The sequence below is a fragment of the Cotesia typhae genome, unplaced genomic scaffold (assembly GCF_013202065.1).
Source record: "Cotesia typhae breed Kobodo isofemale line unplaced genomic scaffold, CoteBio_Ctyphae contig_11, whole genome shotgun sequence".
Lineage (NCBI taxonomy): Eukaryota > Metazoa > Arthropoda > Insecta > Hymenoptera > Braconidae > Cotesia > Cotesia typhae.
This window is the reverse complement of record NW_027423711.1, coordinates 1,307,377-1,326,126: the sequence shown is the minus strand read 5'-3', so window position 1 is coordinate 1,326,126 and position 18,750 is coordinate 1,307,377. Positions and strand designations below refer to the sequence as shown.

The following is an 18,750-nucleotide window of genomic DNA, read 5'->3' as shown; positions in this document are numbered from 1 at the left end:
TGAAGCTACCCGAGAATTTTATGGCGATAAAATTATTAAGATTTCAAGTGAAATATTTACCGTGCTGAGACCGGACACGTGTTTTTATGCTCTCAGATTATTGCTGTAAAATTTAAACGTGACCTTCTGTCATTTATGTGACGCAGTTTATAACTATAGACATTATCATGCGTACAGATAACAGGCATTAACTTTCAATAATGTTATTTTTTTAATATAAAATAATAATACAGTATAAATGAATTGAGATTCAGATCTAGATTCTAGAGCCATAAAGCAGACTTAGACGTTACTCGTAATTTGAATGTTAAACTGAGAAAATACTTTGGATTAAGTAATTTCCTCGACATTTACGTTCCTCATTAAATCTTCTCAACTAATAGTCATTTATGAGGGTGATAATAAGGAGGTAGAGGTAGAATCTTTAGCGAGTATAAAACTTAAGGTATAAATTAATAAAATAGAAAATTATTTCGACGGTTAACAAAGTTAATGGGATAGCTAAATAAAAAAAGCATTCAATTATAATTACAGAATGAGATAAGTAATGTTGGTATGCATGTATAATTGTGTATTGCTGAAATATTTAGTTTGTAAACAATGTTGCTGCTTAAAAAAAGTAGAATCAAGTTAAAGAGGTCAACGCGAAAGCGCAGAAAAGTGGAAGGAATGACGCAAATATCTGCACGATACTCTCAATCAGCCGTACATATTCATTTGTACGAAATGTAGGACACATGTTTTTTTAATATCACTACAAGACAACAATTCAGTCCACCAAAAATCCTCAATATAGAATTTATCGATACAGTTTTATGTATTCATATTATTGGTCATTGCTTTTGTATAAATGATCAAGAGCAATACCGATTTTCGGTGAAGAAAATAAGGTTGAGAAAGTTGAATAGAGCATCGAGAGGAAACTACCATAAACAAATGACATAGCAGTATATCAAGTCATGCAGAAGCAATAGTGCATAGAGAAATGGATAAATTTAACAAGGCATAAAGCATCAAGATAAAAGTACAAATTTTATTGGAAGTATATAAAAAATAAGTTGATAGATAAAAATTTTAAATGAATAATTGACATAATATACTTGACTGCCAGAGTTTGGTAACCTTTAGAATGGATAAAAAAAAATTATAACTTGTGCTGAAAACTCGTTAGGTCGGGCTGTGGCTTGTACGTCACACCGAGAAATCGAGGTAACCTCTTTCGCCAACAGGGGCTTTTACCTCACTGGCTGGTTACTGCTCTGGCTACCCCGGAAACTCCACCATGCCCCTCGAGGACGATCGACGACTTCGACAACAGCTACAAAAGTTGATCCTATTACTCTAGTGTGTGCCTGTGAGGATCGTTACCCCAAAAACTATCTGAACTTTATCATCATTTATATATTTTATTAATACTGCCACGTATATCTATGTCTATGTCTTCGTTTATGTGTACGCTTGTTATTTATAACTTCTTGAAGGTAATTACTTTAGAAAAATTGGGCACTTACTGTTTGTTATTTATCATTATTAGTAATTGTCACGTACATTCAGTACAGGGCTAAATTATTATCAACAAAAGTTGTTAACTTTGGTGTATGATGAGAGCTGATTTAAGGATATTGGAATAATAATTGATTTACTTTTAAATATTTACCTTTGCTGTGTCCTGGTAGTTTATACTCGACTTAACTCTAGGTCTTTGACATGAGTTTCGAATACTGAAAGTTACTTCGGGTACACACGCCAAACTTATATATCTTTCGTTTTATAATTTATTCTCCTATCCGGTATCTATTTCCAATAAATAGACCAGCTTTCTTCCCCACTCTTTGGTTATTATTCTTATTATTCTGTCTTTCTCATTTTGTCGATAGATACTATCGTCATTAATATTCATAATATCGATATTGGTATCGATATTGATATTGATAAATTTTCATTAATACCTAGCTCGTAAAATACAAGACTAAGACAAAAATTCAGTAAAAGAAGAATATATCCTATCCAGCGACTTTTAATAAAGAAACAAGAAAACAAATGGTTTATTACCACTTATCATATTATCAAGTCAACCGGCAATTTGTTTAGTATGATTGACTTAACCCGAGGGTAAGATTACCTTTGCCAGAGTCTAGAGACCTTCAACATTCGACCCTCAAGTCCAAAAATAACTGATATCCGCGTGGCTTACACGAGCTTGCTCGAAAACTATCGTTTATATGTTTATTTATACGTTCACATCTAAATAATTGCGATAATATATGTAATTATAATTATTTTTCACATATATACATTTTTTTTTAATATTATTCTGATTTAAAGGATTATATTACTATCACATGATTAAATATAATTTTTATTTAAATAAGTATAAGATTTACATTCGCATGTTTATTTATAAAATTTAATAAAAGCTTACAGCAATATATAATGTAAGCTTTTGTTAATATTGAAATTCAAAATTAATTAAGTAATTTCACGCATAATAAGTTTGAAATGCATTGTTACTTTTCGGTACGTATAATTATTTATAGGTCGTAATTGTATAAAAAAAGTTTTTATTTTATCATGAAGTTTTTGATATTAATATTTATTTTTATATAGAAGTTAGCATAAATTTTTTATTTACTTACTAAATATTTGTAGTTACAATAAAAAAGTTATCAATTAAAAAAATATTTTTTTTTTTTTTTTAGTTTCTACATCACAGATACTTTTTCATGGATACTTAATCTTTTATTGTAGACCAGAGTGATATTACCGAATTGGTTTTCCTCAACAGTACGAATTAGGTCTAATTCAGATGTATTCTCATGAACAGAAGCTTTCTACAGTAACTTTTACGGTTGTTGGAGGTATTGAAAGACCTCGAGAAAAGAGTAAAGTAGTAAACATAGAGAGTACAGTGTAACTTCCGTCCCATTTGCTGTTGAATGACTATGTACTACTCATGCAGACACTCGAAAGTATTTTTCACTTCCATATTCTCCGGATTCATTGTTTACATCATCGACATTCATATTTTACATTAATACATAATACATCTTAATTTAACCATTCATCAGTAAAAAATCTTCAACCACTGAACGTTGAGTTTAAATAAATCTTATCTACATTTAATTTATCAACTTGGTTGCTTCGTTACTTATTCATTGATTTATTGTTTCAGATAAAAGTATCTTGGTGATTAATGATTGATGGTGTTATTGTCCTGACATCAGTAACTGCGAGTTTAAATAATGTAATAACGACGCTGCGGCGTCGAGCAATGTCTTCTTCGTCAGTGAGCAGCTGCACGGATGAGGAGGACGCCGAGGATGTCGAGACAAAGCACACTGGCTGGCGATACAGCACGAGTATCATCATCATTACTGTCATCTCCGCCACCTATATCATCAACGCCATCCTCAGTACCGTCTGTCTACACTTGGAAGGACTGCGGCTAGATGAATTCAAATAATTCGATACTCCTTGAATGCATTAGTGCAGCTATCGCATTTACTTCACCTAAAATTCAAGAGAAAAAAAAAGAGGAAAGAGTAAATAAATAAATAAACATATAAACAAACAAGCTAGTTTAATAAATATTACAAACACTGCAACACACAGCCTGCAAAGTTGTGATAACGATGAGGTGACAAAAAAAATTGGCCATCGTTGCCGTTGTCATAATCGTATATGTATACAATTATTCTTTAGTATAGATATATTTTAAATGGGTATTTAAGTCCTGGTGTTTATTAATAATTACAAGGACTTGAAATTACATTAATAATAATAATATATTTTTAAGGAAAATAATAATAATAATAATAATAACAACGATAATAAGTGATCAAAACGTTGTGATTCCGGGGATGGAAAAACGCCCTGGATTATTTCGATCGGGAGCGGGAAGAAAAGGCAGCAGCTTTATCGCTAAAGGAAGGAATTTTGGTGACTTAGATCCTTTCAAAGAGTTACCGACTTCCAGTTTAAGTACCAGAATTAAGAAACAAAAACAAAAAAATACGCCATTCATAGCGAGACAAATAGTAAATTTTAAAATTATTACGACAATTAAAAAAAGAGTAAAGTGTCGCGTGCGAGACGTAATCATCCACTCGTTTATTGTCGTACAAGTGCAAGGCCACTGGACAGTAGACCAGTTGATTAAAAAACTCCTTCAAAAACAGCGCAAACGTAATAAACCGTGTCGTGTACGATATCGTAACAGCAATACTATTACTATTAATAATATTTGTAAAATAAGTGGAAATAGTTGCCGTGTGACGTCATTTCGCGTTAAATTTCGGTGACGATGATGCTTTTGATGAACACCGCGGAGTCTCGACGAGTGACATAGATAAAAATATTAAAATATATATTATTATTATTATTATTAATAATTAAAAATTGATGTTAAATGAATAAATAAATAAATAAATAATATTTTATCTGGCATGTGCATGGGTGATAGTGTTGTGTAAAAGGTGTTTATTTATCAATGCACAGCGCTCATAAAATTCTATAAGTGGTTGTGTGATATTTCAATCCTCGGGCATTTGAATTAAATTATTATGGATGTAAATTGACAAGATGTTGTACAAATATATAAATATATGATTAATAATAATAATAATAATAATAATAATAATAATAATAATAATAATAATAATAATAATAATAATAATAATAATAATAATAATAATAATAATAATAATAATAATAATAATAATAAGCTGGCGAAAAAAGCCAGAAACGTTTAAAAAAGAGTGAAAGGATGCCAGGGGGTCGTAGGGGCCTGGTAGCCCCTCAAAATACGTTCTTGGAGAACATTATACGACGAAGCAGCAGTCAACGTAAGTACTCGTGTTATGTATAATCTATTGCTACTCATTAACTCACAAGTATACATACTTTCAGTCCATACACATGCATTACGATGTACACATTGTTGACTATAGAATCCATACAAGCGCAGTGATCATGACCTACTATTTGTTCATGGTAAAGGTTGCCATAATATCATACAACTAACGGGTATTATAATAAAAATAATAATAATAATCATAATAATAATAATAAAAATAATAATAATCATAGCAATGACGAAAATAAAAAAAATAGAGTTGACAGCGCAAAAGCTTAAAGAGCTTTAAATGCTTTTATGGTTAAGTGATAAATGGTATTACAATCAGCATGAGTATGTGTCACTGATTAATTTTATCGCGTGACACACTCTTCCCTCAGCTAAATGAGCTTATAAGTTTGTGTCTTCGTGCAACACCCTTTTTTGTACCCAGGGGTGTAATATGCAGTGAGTTGTCGGTAGCACGACACAACTCAGTTTGCGAGCCATTTTTATCGATCCACTTATTGTGTGCATGACTGTTAGTTATATATATATACCTTTTTTTACTTTACTTTTTTATTTATTTTGTTTTTATTGTGCTTTATTTATTGATATTATAATTTTATAATCGGCAGATAGAGTCAAGTTTATCAAGATTTAATTTTTATTTTGGAGGACTACACTTACTATTACAAATAAATGCGCCGATAACGATAAAGGCGATCTGATTTAAGGATACAATCTGATGGTCGTAGAATTACAATTTGAGGATAAATGTTAGACCGAATATAAATAAAACAAAAAATTCGGGTGGGACGTTACAATCGATTCTGAGGTTTTGCAAGTCAAGGCTATTTCACTAGTTCACTGAGTAGACCAGACCTATGCGAAATGTCAGAGAATATTTTTTTTTCTATGTACCTATACTTATTTTTTTTTTTTTTTTTTTTTCGAACTTTATCTAATCTTTTATTTTTTGTCAAATATTATTTATTATATATGTAGATGAATTGAAAATATGATGCGATGGGTATCATGTTTGATGATAATATTTAAATTGTTATACATGCATATGATTGCGCTCGAGCATTGCAATTTACATATGATTAAATCTAATTGCTAGTAATAAGCCAATTACGTGTAATATGAAATAAATAATGTCATATTATCTCTAGAAACGTCAAATGTAGTCATTAGTTTATAAATCATCAGGTGATTATACAAAGAAATATTAAATAATATTGAGGGTAGTTTTTGATTGATCTTCATTAATCTTCTATATAATAAAGGACCAGTTTTTCAATTTAGGATAAAAATAAAATTATCTTTGCCATTATATTTACATATATCTAATAAGTAGTAATATTTTAGTATTGGATAAAATTTCATCCCAAAGTAATTAACTAGTTTTAAAAGAATAAGAAAATTTTGTTTCCTGCAAATTTATATGATAAATTTTTTTTTTTTTTTTAAAGTTAAAGTTAATACGATTGAAAAGGTATTAATTTTCATTTGAGCCCTTTCAAAGCTGATTATGGTTTTCATCTGTAGTTAATTTAAAATAATACACTGAAAAAAAAATTCTTGACTGGAGTATAAATTTTCTTGGCTCAAGAAAATATTAAGGAAGATTTAAAATTTCTTGAATGAAGTCAAAGTTTCTTGAGCCAAAAAAATTTCTTCTTACTCCAAAATAACTTTTCTTCTCCTTAAAATTTTCTTGGCGCACGAAATTTGTTTTTTGTGTGTAAGTTTTTAAAGTAGTTCTAAATAGATCAGAATGCCGCGTTCGACTAAATTTGTTTATTCATTTAATCTGCTTTGTACATGTAAATGTGGTTTCATGCCAAATATTAATTCATATAGTTAAGAAAATAAGAAAAATTTTGTTGCGGGCATACTTTTATTATAAAAATAAATTTTATAGTTAAATTTCAAATCATCTTAAAGGTCTTAATTTGAATTAGTGCCTTTTGATGATTTTGAATATTTTTTGGTGATAGTTAATTTTTTAGAGTACTCTTGAATAGTTTGTTGATTCTGTAAGTTTGTTCCATCATCTTTGTGATTAAATTGTCATTTTTTTAATTTATTTCACAAAGAAGAATCATTAAACCAAAGTTTTTTTATTCATAATTTGTAATTATTAGCAATTGAATAATGATTGGAAGTTGCTAATTATAAGTAATTATTTACTTAATATATTCTTCAGTTTGGATTTAATAACTTTTTCAGAGTTTTGGAGCGCTTAGAATATTATTACGTTACTGGATGATCTCTTCATCACTTGAACTTTTTTTAGTGTGATGCCAGTCTCTACATCTCTTGTATGCATGCCCTGGGGCATCTAGTGCTGTGGCAAATATTCTTTAGTAGATGAGAGTTCGTGTGCCACAGATATCAGGGGTGAGAAGATTAAGAGAGCCAACGTCCTCCCGCCGGCTATGACATTTTTTTTCATCTTTTTTTTAGTCATACGCTCTTTCTCAACCCTGTTTTTGTATATCTGCGAGCTTTTGTTATAAAAATCTCTTGTAAAGCTTTTTTATTTGCGTCTTGATACTACTAGAACATGTATAGATACTATACACTTGATTGCCTTTGTCGCACAGGTTTTTTTTTTTTTTCTAAAAAATAAAAAGACACACAATTAATTTCTTATAAATCGTACATTTTAGTAATTTAAAAATACATTAAATATTAATGAGACAAGTAATATGAAATAGAAATGCGTATAAATAATTTAAGGCATCATACGTCGTGATAAACTTTATTATATGATTTTGACAGTAATAGGAGGGTATAAATAAAAAAAATCAAATATATTTCGATCTACGATGTATGTTACTTTTTTTTTTTTTTTTTTAACGCTGTACATCAATTATTGTCAAGGTACTTTTGCATTTATACATTATTTATTGGATTATCGACATAATATTAAACTGTAAATATTTTCATCCCTCGTATTTATTGAACGGTAATAAAATTATGATAATATTTTTTTTGATTGATAGAAAATTGAGAATTTTGAAACTACTTATCTCATTTTAATATTTAATTTTAATAAAATTAAATTTTTTTACTAATAATTGAAAACAATGATAGTTTTAAAAATCATTCAAAACCAGGTAGATAATTTTATCGTGGAAAAGATAAATATAATGAAAAAAAAAAGTTTCCTAAACGGTTATTTTTGCTAAATAGTAAAAAATCGTTGATTGATTGAAAATTTCGATATCACGAAAAAAATTTCAAGAATTTTTTGTATTACATTCACAAAAAAAATAATAAAAATTTTCAGTTGAATTAAAAATAATAAAAATTTTTTATTAATTTTTTTATTGTTATAACTTGAAAAAATTGTTTTAAAATAAAAGTTACAGTAACAACAATAAAAAATGATGAGGTCGTTGAGCTTGAGTTAAGATTTCCTTATTAGTATAAAGATGCAGAAAAAAAGCTTAAATCTCGAAGCAAAACGTTAAGCTTTGCCCACTTGACGCTTCTCTTTCTATCCACGAGTGGATCTTAAATTGTCTGAGAAGTGAGAACAGATTTAACTCCTTTTTTCAATGTTTTTTACCTATTCTTTAACCAGTCCTATACTATCTTCGCGACACTTAAACATTTGACACAGCGGCTAAATTTTTAACCCTTGCACTTTACTTTTTACGGAAGCATCACGTTATCAAAGCTCACATCAAACATTAAAAATGTATTTCGAAAAAATAAATCAAGAAAATTTATTGTACATAGTATATTACGGAAACGTAAAATCTATTTTTATTACATCTGCTTGACATAATAAAAAATTATACTATCAGAATGCTTTTATGTTATTAAATACTTTTTGTCTCATCTAACACCATTAGTTCGAGCACTAGTAAATTTTTAAAGCTCAAAGTTAAATGTTCAATTTTAAAGATACTATTTTTAGCGTAAAATAAATATTTGCTAGTAAATAAAATATGACACTTAAAAATACATGAAGTAGAAACGTAGAGTTTAGATCAGCCGTATGTTTTTCTACCACATTTATATATAGTGAAAATATCATATCGTACATTTCCGTGCTGTTTCGTAGTGATCCGGCAGGTCATTGGGTCATACCTACCGGTTGTGTATGTGACCTTCCTCAAACATCGTAATACTACATTCCACTACTATATACAAGCTCATGCGTTGTATTTAGATGTGTATGTGATACCTATCGCTTTTCGATGCATAACAATCCAATATATGCAACCACCAAAACTCATTATATACTGAATTTTATAAATTACTTTTATTATTATTATTTTCTTATCAAAACATTATACCTTCAATTATCATTTCTAAATGTGAATTTTAAAGGTCTTCATTCAAATTTACACTGTAAACATTGGAAATTCCGAGTATACAATATATAAATCTAATTTCATTTGTCCATAAAATTAAATATACATTATTATAACGATTCCCTCAAATAATAAATGAATTAATTAGCGAATGAACCTAACTTTTGAGAGAACAAATCATCAAAATTAGAAATCAATAAGAATTAGCATAAAAACAGTAGCAAATTTCATGTAAATTTTACAATACCTTCAATCAATATACTTTCTAATTAATAGTCAATACAGAATTGAGAACTATCAAACAGTTACAATTTTTAATAATAAATTTTTAAAAGAAAAAATTTTGAACATTGCATTATATAATAACAAGACCGTAACAATCGTAAATAGAAATAAGCAGAAAAATAAATTATTTATAAGGCAGTAAAAATGAAGTTCTATCAAAAGACTGGAATATTCAAAAGATAACTCAATTATTTTGAATTGTGTATAGTTTCATTATTTTTTTTTGTCAATACTCTTTTTTGAAAAGCTCGAATATGTTATCATTATATATTTTTAACTTTTGTAATGTACTACACTAATTTATATCTACCATTTATATGACTTTTTAATAATAATAATTATTATTATTATTGTTGTTCGCTAATTAATTCACTCTGTCCTCTATTGCTATTTTTAGCTTCGTATTTCTGCACTTTACCAATTTAATTATAAATGTACTCGCGCAATATAGACGCATTCTCCATGGGTAAAAAACCATCAAACTTTTAATAGTTTTTTCATTGCGCTATTTTTAGAAATTTAAAAACGTAAAAACGCTCTTTCCTGTAAAATTGAATCAAATATCTTCCAAGCATTAACTAAGTAATATGTAAACAGGTAAATATTAATCAGAAATCTAACGAGAAGTTCGGGAATAGCTTTCCTTTGAGAAGGAGAAGGAAGCATTTACTTGATGCTTTAAAGTTCGCTGCACCTTAGTCTGTACTTCACGAGGCTTAGTAATGCTAAAGTTAACAAATAAAGCACTTCTCGGTACTTCAGATTAGTTCCGACTCTTCTCCACCACCTCACCCCCTCCCTTGAAACCTTAGCCTGTGTGTACTTGAACTCGTACACATACTTACACTTCGTAGTATATGGTAAGATACAATGTCTATGTCTATGGTCTATACTTAAACTTTTATTGTGATTCTATTTTTAAACCAAAAGCTTTGTGCTCACTTCTTTTATTCGGCCACTGGTTTTCTCATTAATTTTGATTTTTTTCTGAAGCCTTTTATTTTTTAATACGTCGAATGCAGCCTCCTGAAAGATAATGAAGCTTCTCCATTTTAGTTAAATTTTTAATGTTTTTATTTAATCTACTCATCCTGTTTTTTTTTTTTTTTTTTTTTTTTTAATTTTAATAACCCGAGCTGAATTCTATTTTTGTAACTTCTGTGCTCTATTCTCAATGTTTTATCTAGCGAACATTTATATTCTGTTAAAATCCCAGGTACGCTCGTGTAAATAAATTAAATTGTTAATTTATCAAAATAAAATATAATGATTGACACATCGTAACTTTTTATTTTTATACTTTCAACACGGCAATACTTAAACTGTTATCTGAAATATTCCGAGATATAGGCGGATCAAACTTGTATCAACTTTTTTTTTCGTGACTTTTTTTTTATGCAGTGCAAATCTTTAATAATAAAAAAATCGGGAAAAAAGTTAACTAAATTCCAGTCTCATGCCAGCTCGCTTTTTTATACCATTTTTTATTTCAGCATACAATAAATGCTTTCCTAGTTTTTATTATGTTCAGTATAGTGTCCGGCTTTTGAATCAATTTCGCGCAATACAATAGATATCTTAAAAAATTCAATTTTATCGTCAAACATTACAGATGAGAAAAGTAATTTCACATTAAAAAGTTTTTATCAAATTTTCATCACATAAATAAATCGCTTTTAAAGTATGTTGTACTTACAGTGATTTCTTTAGTCAAGGTATATATATGAAATATGTGAGGAATTTCATGTTAGTAAGAATTAACACTTTTATGGTCTAATTAATTATCGAATTTTTTAAGCACATACAGAACACAGTTTTAATAGAAAAGAAACTGCAATAAAATTGGAGGGGAAAGTTTAGGGTTGACCCTAAAAGCCAACCCTGCAACTTCTCGCTAATTCTATACCTAAGGGCTTAAAATTGCACTTATGACGTTTTTGAGCTGTTCGAGCATCGACAGAAAGAAAGCAAGTCTTGAGTCAAGCGTAAATTTTCTTAAATCAAGAAAATCTTAAGGAAGATTGAAAATTTCTTGAATAAAGTTGAAATTTCTCGAACGAAGTTAAATTTTTTTAAACTAAGAATATTTCTTCTTGCTCCAAAATTACTTCAATCTTTCTAACACTGAAAAAAAAATTAACTTGAATCAAGAGTAAAATTCTTGAACCAAGAAAATAATTTTGAAGAAGCTCATTGTTTTGAGTCAAGACAAAAAATTCTTAAATCAAATAAAATGTACTTAAACCAAGTAAAATTTCTTAGTTTAAGAATTTTTTAACTGAAACCAAGGAGATTAAATTCTTCAAAATTATTTACTTGATTCAAGTAAATTTTTTTTTTGTGTACAATTTTCTTGGTTTAAGAAATTTTTTTTTTTCTGTGTACATACACACACAAAAATAATATATATACATAATAATATACATACAAAAATAATATACATACATGCGCAAATTGAACTTGTGACGTTTTTGAGCTGTTCGAGCATACATACACACATAAATAATATACATGCATGCACAAATGCATACATAGTGACATCCTCGTAGGAATAGACAGAACTGCTTCCTAGGACCTCAAAACGTAGAGGTCTGATGAGAACTTTATTAAATTCTTACAAGATTTTTCTTAAATTAGTACAAAAAATAACTAGAAAAGAAAAAATCTACAAAAAGTAAAACAAAAATAAAAATATTCCAAACATCCAATTTGGCGTGTAATGTTCGGTAAACATAAAAAAGGCGGTACTATATAAATTTAAAAAACATTAAAGATATTCTTAGTACAACAAACTTTATAGATATATATTTCAATGGCTATTTTAGTGGTAGGTAAAGACATGTCATTAAATCTCACTAACATTAATGCTCCAATTGTTATTGAGGTTATATATACATATCGTCTTCTTTTTTTTTCTATACACCGACTAGACCACTTCACGAAGACTATACGAGATGTCCGTGAAATTGTTATGATACCATTTATAGCTGCTATCGTTTTTGATTCAACTACCATAATTCTATATCTCTAACTTTCTCTCTTTATCTTTTATCTCTTCCTTGTTCCTTTCTAGCCGTTTCACATAACTACTATTGCCAGTGTGACTGCTGCTGCTGCTGATGATGATGATGCTCTAAAGTATATGCAACTAACACCTCTTTAAAGATTTTGCACAAGAGCCAAAAATGCTTCTGGACAAAAACTTTTACACCAAACGAACAAAATGCTACATTACGATGTGATCAATGCTATTCTTTTCCCTAGCATTACTTTACGGACAATTTAGGAGGATGATCAAGCTTCAAGCAATTTCTGACTATAAAAACCAAAAAAGTAAAAGTTTAAAATTGCGGAAAAAAGAAAACTAAGCTGCAGAACTCTTACTGCAGCATTCTCATTAAAACTCTCAATTCTTTATTTTATATTATTATATCAATTATCATGAAATTATCATAATACCAGTGTTTATTCATGCACGTGCTTAAAATTATCAGTTTATCTTGTTATAAAAATAAAATATCCCAGCTATGTCGGTTCTACACTACAACTTCGGTTAGTTCTATAGTGAACAGAAAAAATATCTATATTAAGTTATTTTCCAAAGCTCACTGTCCGTAAAAATTTGCGGGTCATAGCTTAATTGCTTTAGGCTATTATTTATGTAGATTACAAATGATCTGTAGTAACAAATTGCATTAGCTGGCCATCGATTTTTGGGTATTTCACCCTTAATGGTTTGTAGATCGTTAATCACTCATTAATCATTAACTTATTATAGAGAATAATAGGAATAATAGATCGATTTTGATTATGATGAAATTTTAAAGAAGAAATAGAATTTCAACTCTAAAATATTAAGTACTAATTAACTCGTGAGAATATATCACACAATATTGATATTTATTCGTACTGTTAAGTATATAATATCTTTTATTAACAAGCATTTGCTTTTACTTATTTCGATGTAATAATATGACTATTCGCTTTTTAATTGCGACATGTGTAAAATATTACATTGTTTACGTAATTATTTATATTTATTTATGTACGAACCAAGTGGATCAGGCTTTCGGCACTTGTGAGTTGGCACACTCACTTCGCTCGTTGCGCCAACATCATCCATTCCACTCAGTATCATAATAAATTGTTAAGTTTGGTTGTTCAGAACAATTTATATTACATTTCTAAAGAATTCGTTGATTTTATTTAATTGATTTACGTGACATACAACAACTTTATATGTTTGGAAGTTTGTGTGGTAGGATATTTTATCAAGGGAAATTTATGTGAAGGGAATATATTTGTCTTGAGATTATCTTGCTTGAGATATTTTGTCGGGGGATATTTTGTCTGTACACAAAAAGAAAAATTTCTTGACTGGAGAACAAAATTCTTGGCTCAAGAAAATTTTCGGGTACCTGAAGGAAGACCGAAGTTGTATTGGCCAAAGTAGAAATTTTTCTTGAAATTCTATTCTTGGTGGAGGTAATTTTTTGTTAATTCAAATTATCATAAATACTTGATACAATAAATTTTTATATTTGATCAAGATTTTTAGATTCTTTAGGGAAGCAACGCCACTTACTTCAGCTGAGAAAAAAGTTTTTTCACCCTAAGAAAATTTTTCTCTTAAATTTTTGATACCCATTTTATATTATTTCAGCGTGTAATTATACATATTGAAAAAAAAAAAAAAATGATTCAATATTATTTGATCTCCCATTTGGCATGTTAATCAATAAAAATATTAATGAAAATTTACTTCTATCGAGATCTTTAATTTTTTGGAGCAAGAGAGAATTTTTCTCAAGACAAGAAAATTTACTTCTATCAAGAACTAAATTTTTTGGAGCAAGAGGCTGAATTTTCTCAAAACGAGAAGATTTTCTTGACTTAAATAAATTTTCTTGGGTCAGGATACGTATTTCTTAAAGAAAGAGAATTAATTTTGTTGGAATAAGTGAAATTTCTTGTGTCAACAAAAAAATTTTTTTTCACTCAAGAAAATAATTGGGAAGAAAAATATTTCTTGGCTCAAGTGAACCTTTTTTTCTGTGTAGGATGTTTTGTCGGGGAATGAAAACGCGCGAAACTATTTTAAGTATTTGTTCTTTAAAATAATTTCTTTTCCATACTAAATCGGCTCAGGACTTACATAAGAATAATTTCCCATTCTTTTAAATTCTTTGACAGTCATTTTCTTTTACTCGCTAAACTCGCTCGGCTTTAAAATAATTTTGCACACTCTTGAAATTTATAATTTCATCAAACTTACAGTGACACCGATATAATAATATTAACTAAATAATACAATAATGACAGTTAATTATAATCGTTGTAATAAATTATAATAATTGTTTCTATTAATTTTTAAATAATTAATAATAATAACAATAAATTCCTAATACACTAATTAAACAACCTAGGTCACAATCTAATCATAAAACAAAAAAACACCTTCGTAGAATAACATACATAATTACTTAATTCATAATTTGTTATCCTGCGACTACACCCATAATTAATCTTCTTATAATTAGGTTATCAAATCAAAATCTAAATTAACTTTTTCACGAAATAATACCATTTATTTTTAAATATTACCAGAAATTTGAACAGCGCGCTACGCGTGCGCTTTAATTTTTATCAACATAGAATCGTGTCCCGTTTTTAAATTAAAATTAGTAATTAAGAGAAAATCACAATGGAGAGTGAGTGTCATTTACATGTTCAGAGCGGATATAACTCGTCAATTATTTGATGGCCTACAAAAGCTCTATTCGTGTGGTGGTGTGTAAAGCTTAAATTAATGATGCTTCTCATCCTGGGGTAAGCATGTGTACTGTGTAGGAAGGAAATAGGAAGGAAGGATGTTTCTCTTATGCATGTATATACGTATCTGTGCGTGTGTTGTGTATAAATATATTATTAGGGTAGGATTTATCTGGGGTATTTTTAAATGTTTTATCACGATAAATGTCTCAATCTTTTCTTTTTCCACAAAGAATCATGCATTAAATGTTATTAGATTTCTATCGTTTTTGAAAGATTCAGAAACAGCTCGTTTTGTCCAGGAATTTTCATAAATTTTGTACATTTACCAAGTGTCAGATCAATACGAGATACCCCAGCACAATGACCTTTGGAGGAAGCTATTTCTGAGACATGTATATTTGTCTATACATGAGGGAATTGGGTAGACTTGAATTGACAACGCGGATCTAAGGTTATGACACATTCATCATGAAGTCGAATACTCGATATTCCTGCATGTTTAAGCGTTTGAAGTTCAAAATCTTATGATAATCGTTTCGAGAAATATAAAAACAATAGACGATTGGTGGTATAAAATCTACTATAAAAAACTACTTGGTTCAAGAAAAATAATTTCTTCAAAATTCCACTCTTGCTTTGAAATATTCAGTTCTCTTCACCCCAATTACAAAAAGGGATTTAAATGCTATACAGACATTTTGCAGTGCGGTAATCTTTTCAAATCTCTTTTTACATTTTGTAATAAAGTAATTCGAGAAATTTGACAAGAATTCAAATCTTGAGTAAAAAAGATAAAACTTTTCGATGAAATGAAAAAGTTCGCCATTCAAGAATTTTATGAATTCAACAAAGCACGTTACCATTTTCTAACAAGATAACTTATATTTCTTCCAAAAATTTTTTTTTTCGAAGATTAAGATACTAAGTAAAGCTGGTTCAATATATTACCTACTCATTTCAAAAATATCAGTAACGCTAGGAATTCTTTTATCCATCTGTGCATATATATAAGAGATTTTCGAAATATATAGTCACTCATCACGATATTTCTGGAATTATTAGTCCACTGACTTTACTCTTAACCGTTGTGGGAACTAATTTGCTAGTGGAATTTTATTGTTCCATTTTACGCAAAAAAATTCTTAGATTACGAAAAAGGATAAATTTTATTTATAAAATATTCTTAAGTCTTTATAAAAATTCTAAAGCAGAATCGAAATTTTTACAGGCGTGCTAATTTCTATTTACAATTCAATTTCAAATTTGGATTTATCTCAAAACTAATTCATATTTGTGTCAAAATATGAATTTCAATCTTACATTCGTTTTGAATCAGAATTTTTTTTTGCACGAGAAATTTCTTAGTTTAAAAATTTTTCTACTGAAATCAAAAAGATGAAATTCTTCAAAATTATTAACTTGATTCAAGTAAATTTTTTTTTCTATGCATAAAAAAATTGAAAAATAAGATTTACTCGATAAAATTCGTTTATTAAATTAGCATATACTTGAATTCGAATCCTTCTGATACTACTTTTTAAAAACCGACGTCCATACAAATATAAATTAATAGTTGTCACACACAACCCGTACACGTACGACACGGCTTTATAACGTAACGTAGGAGCGTCACAACCACTGATCGGAACTCAACAAAACAGCCTTGAGAAAATTTATATATCCGTCGTAAATGATATCAACTGAACACAACAAAGGAGTGCCAGTAATGCAAAATATAAGTTCTCCCCTGGCGACTACTCTACAAAGACATACAGAACCCTATCTTCTCTTTTCTCATATGTACAAACATATTTTGTGATAACATGAACTTTGACATATATAATATATATTAAATGTATATTATATTTACATGTGTTAGTACACTTTTTTTTTGAAAGATTCTGTTACACACGATCTTTCTCTGCATGACACTAATCGCACTTTATATTTCCATGACACGGTGAAATAAATTTAAAAACTAGAATAAGTTTTAAGTTGACGCACGTGAAGTTAATACTTGAACGCATTTAAGCGTTGGTATTTTTCTATAATAGATCTAAATCCGGTTGACGAATCCACTTAAACTTTAAACGTTTTATATAATCCGCGATTCAGTTTGAGCGGTCAAAGCTGTTTTTTTTTTTTATCGAGTATAGTTGTCTCAAATTATTTTCAATTCATTAAAGAAATTTATTCATTTCTTTTCTTTTTTGTTTATTATTTACTAAATTTACTGCTGCTACAAATTAGTTGAGCTATATTTATTGTATTAATTCAGTTTGGTTTATTTAATTAATTATTGTTTCCCGCATTAAAGTAATAGTATAATATTTTATAAAAATATATCCAAGGTTTCTTATAATTAATTACTTATAAACCTAATTAATTATTTTCATTACAATTATAGTTTCATATTTGATTAAATTTTTACGGTTTTTTTAATTAAGCATATGGTTTGATGATGATTTATTTTGATTATTTATTTAATTTTTATCTTTTAGTTGAAAGTAGAAAACTAAATGTGATTTTATCATTAGTAGTTGATTAAACGTGAAATACAAAATTATACTTAATTTATTCATTCATTCCATCGATAATAACTAATTATGCGATTATAATCAAAAGTGGATAGTTTAATTTTAATAATTGAGAGAATTAATTAAAAAGTATGACTGATATGATAGAGTCTATATTTGAGGATCAATTATAACATTAAAGTACATGTTAATAGTAAAATTTGATTTAGTATTATTTATTCATTTATTGTTTTCAAGAATCATATATAATATGCATAACAATTGGCTGGCTGTAGTATGCACTATAAAAATATCGATTTATAAATAAAGACAAACAATAGCTAAGCCAAGCTAAGTCATGGTTTCACCCACGAAATTTATTAACTCACAGCGAGCATATATTAATGTGAATGATAAGATAATTAAGTGAGAGTTAATGAAACTACAATTATTATAATTAAAATGATCTAATTTCTAACAAAATTGGCTTAATCAAAATAATAATAATAATAAATGATTTTTGAACTATATTGAAATTAGCAGACATCGGAAATTTTTTTTCAGATGAAAGATGATAATTTAAATTTTAATAAAAAATTTTACACGTAAAAATAAATGTAAAAAAAAATGAACGTAAATTTTTAAAATAAAGTTAATATAAATAATGAAATGTCTGCCAATTTCGATATCATCTCATTGATAAAAAATTTAAATTTTAGTTATTAGATTGAACTATTTAATGATTTTCGTGTTTCCTATTTCTTCTCAATTGATCCATTTCATATATTTGTCAAAGATTATTGAGCTCTACAACCCCGAATAAAAACACAAAACAGCCGCATCACCGCTCCAACAGCACCGCACTAGCTCTAAATGCCCGCAACACCGCTGCAACAAATTTGTGCTGATTTAGTAAAACTATTGTAGAATATAGATTTTTAGATTATATTAATTAAAAGAAATTACAGCACGAGGCAATGTTTTTTAAAAGTATAATAAT

General features: G+C 28.3%; 1 protein-coding gene and 1 long non-coding RNA gene across 6 annotated transcripts in view; one reads left to right on the top strand and one right to left on the bottom strand.

Moving 5' to 3' along the window:
• The window catches only part of Eag (potassium voltage-gated channel protein ether a go-go), a 52,558-nt gene that overhangs the window by 866 nt on the left and 32,942 nt on the right, over positions 1-18,750 (top strand). For 2 of the 5 annotated variants that reach the window (XM_074242712.1, XM_074242727.1), the window contains exon 1: positions 2,476-4,844. In XM_074242712.1, the coding sequence (XP_074098813.1) occupies positions 4,766-4,844 (79 nt within the window). In that variant the 5' untranslated portion in view covers positions 2,476-4,765. Of the gene's footprint in view, positions 1-2,475; positions 4,845-16,710; positions 17,109-18,750 lie in introns of those variants that run through there. The other 3 variants (XM_074242706.1, XM_074242737.1, XM_074242720.1) reach the window with 3 other exon arrangements.
• On the bottom strand, positions 5,396-8,902 carry LOC141527376 (uncharacterized). The gene is made up of 2 exons (XR_012479192.1): positions 8,421-8,902; positions 5,396-7,464 (listed from the first exon to the last, which is right to left on the bottom strand). It is a non-coding gene; the product is annotated as an uncharacterized LOC141527376 (long non-coding RNA).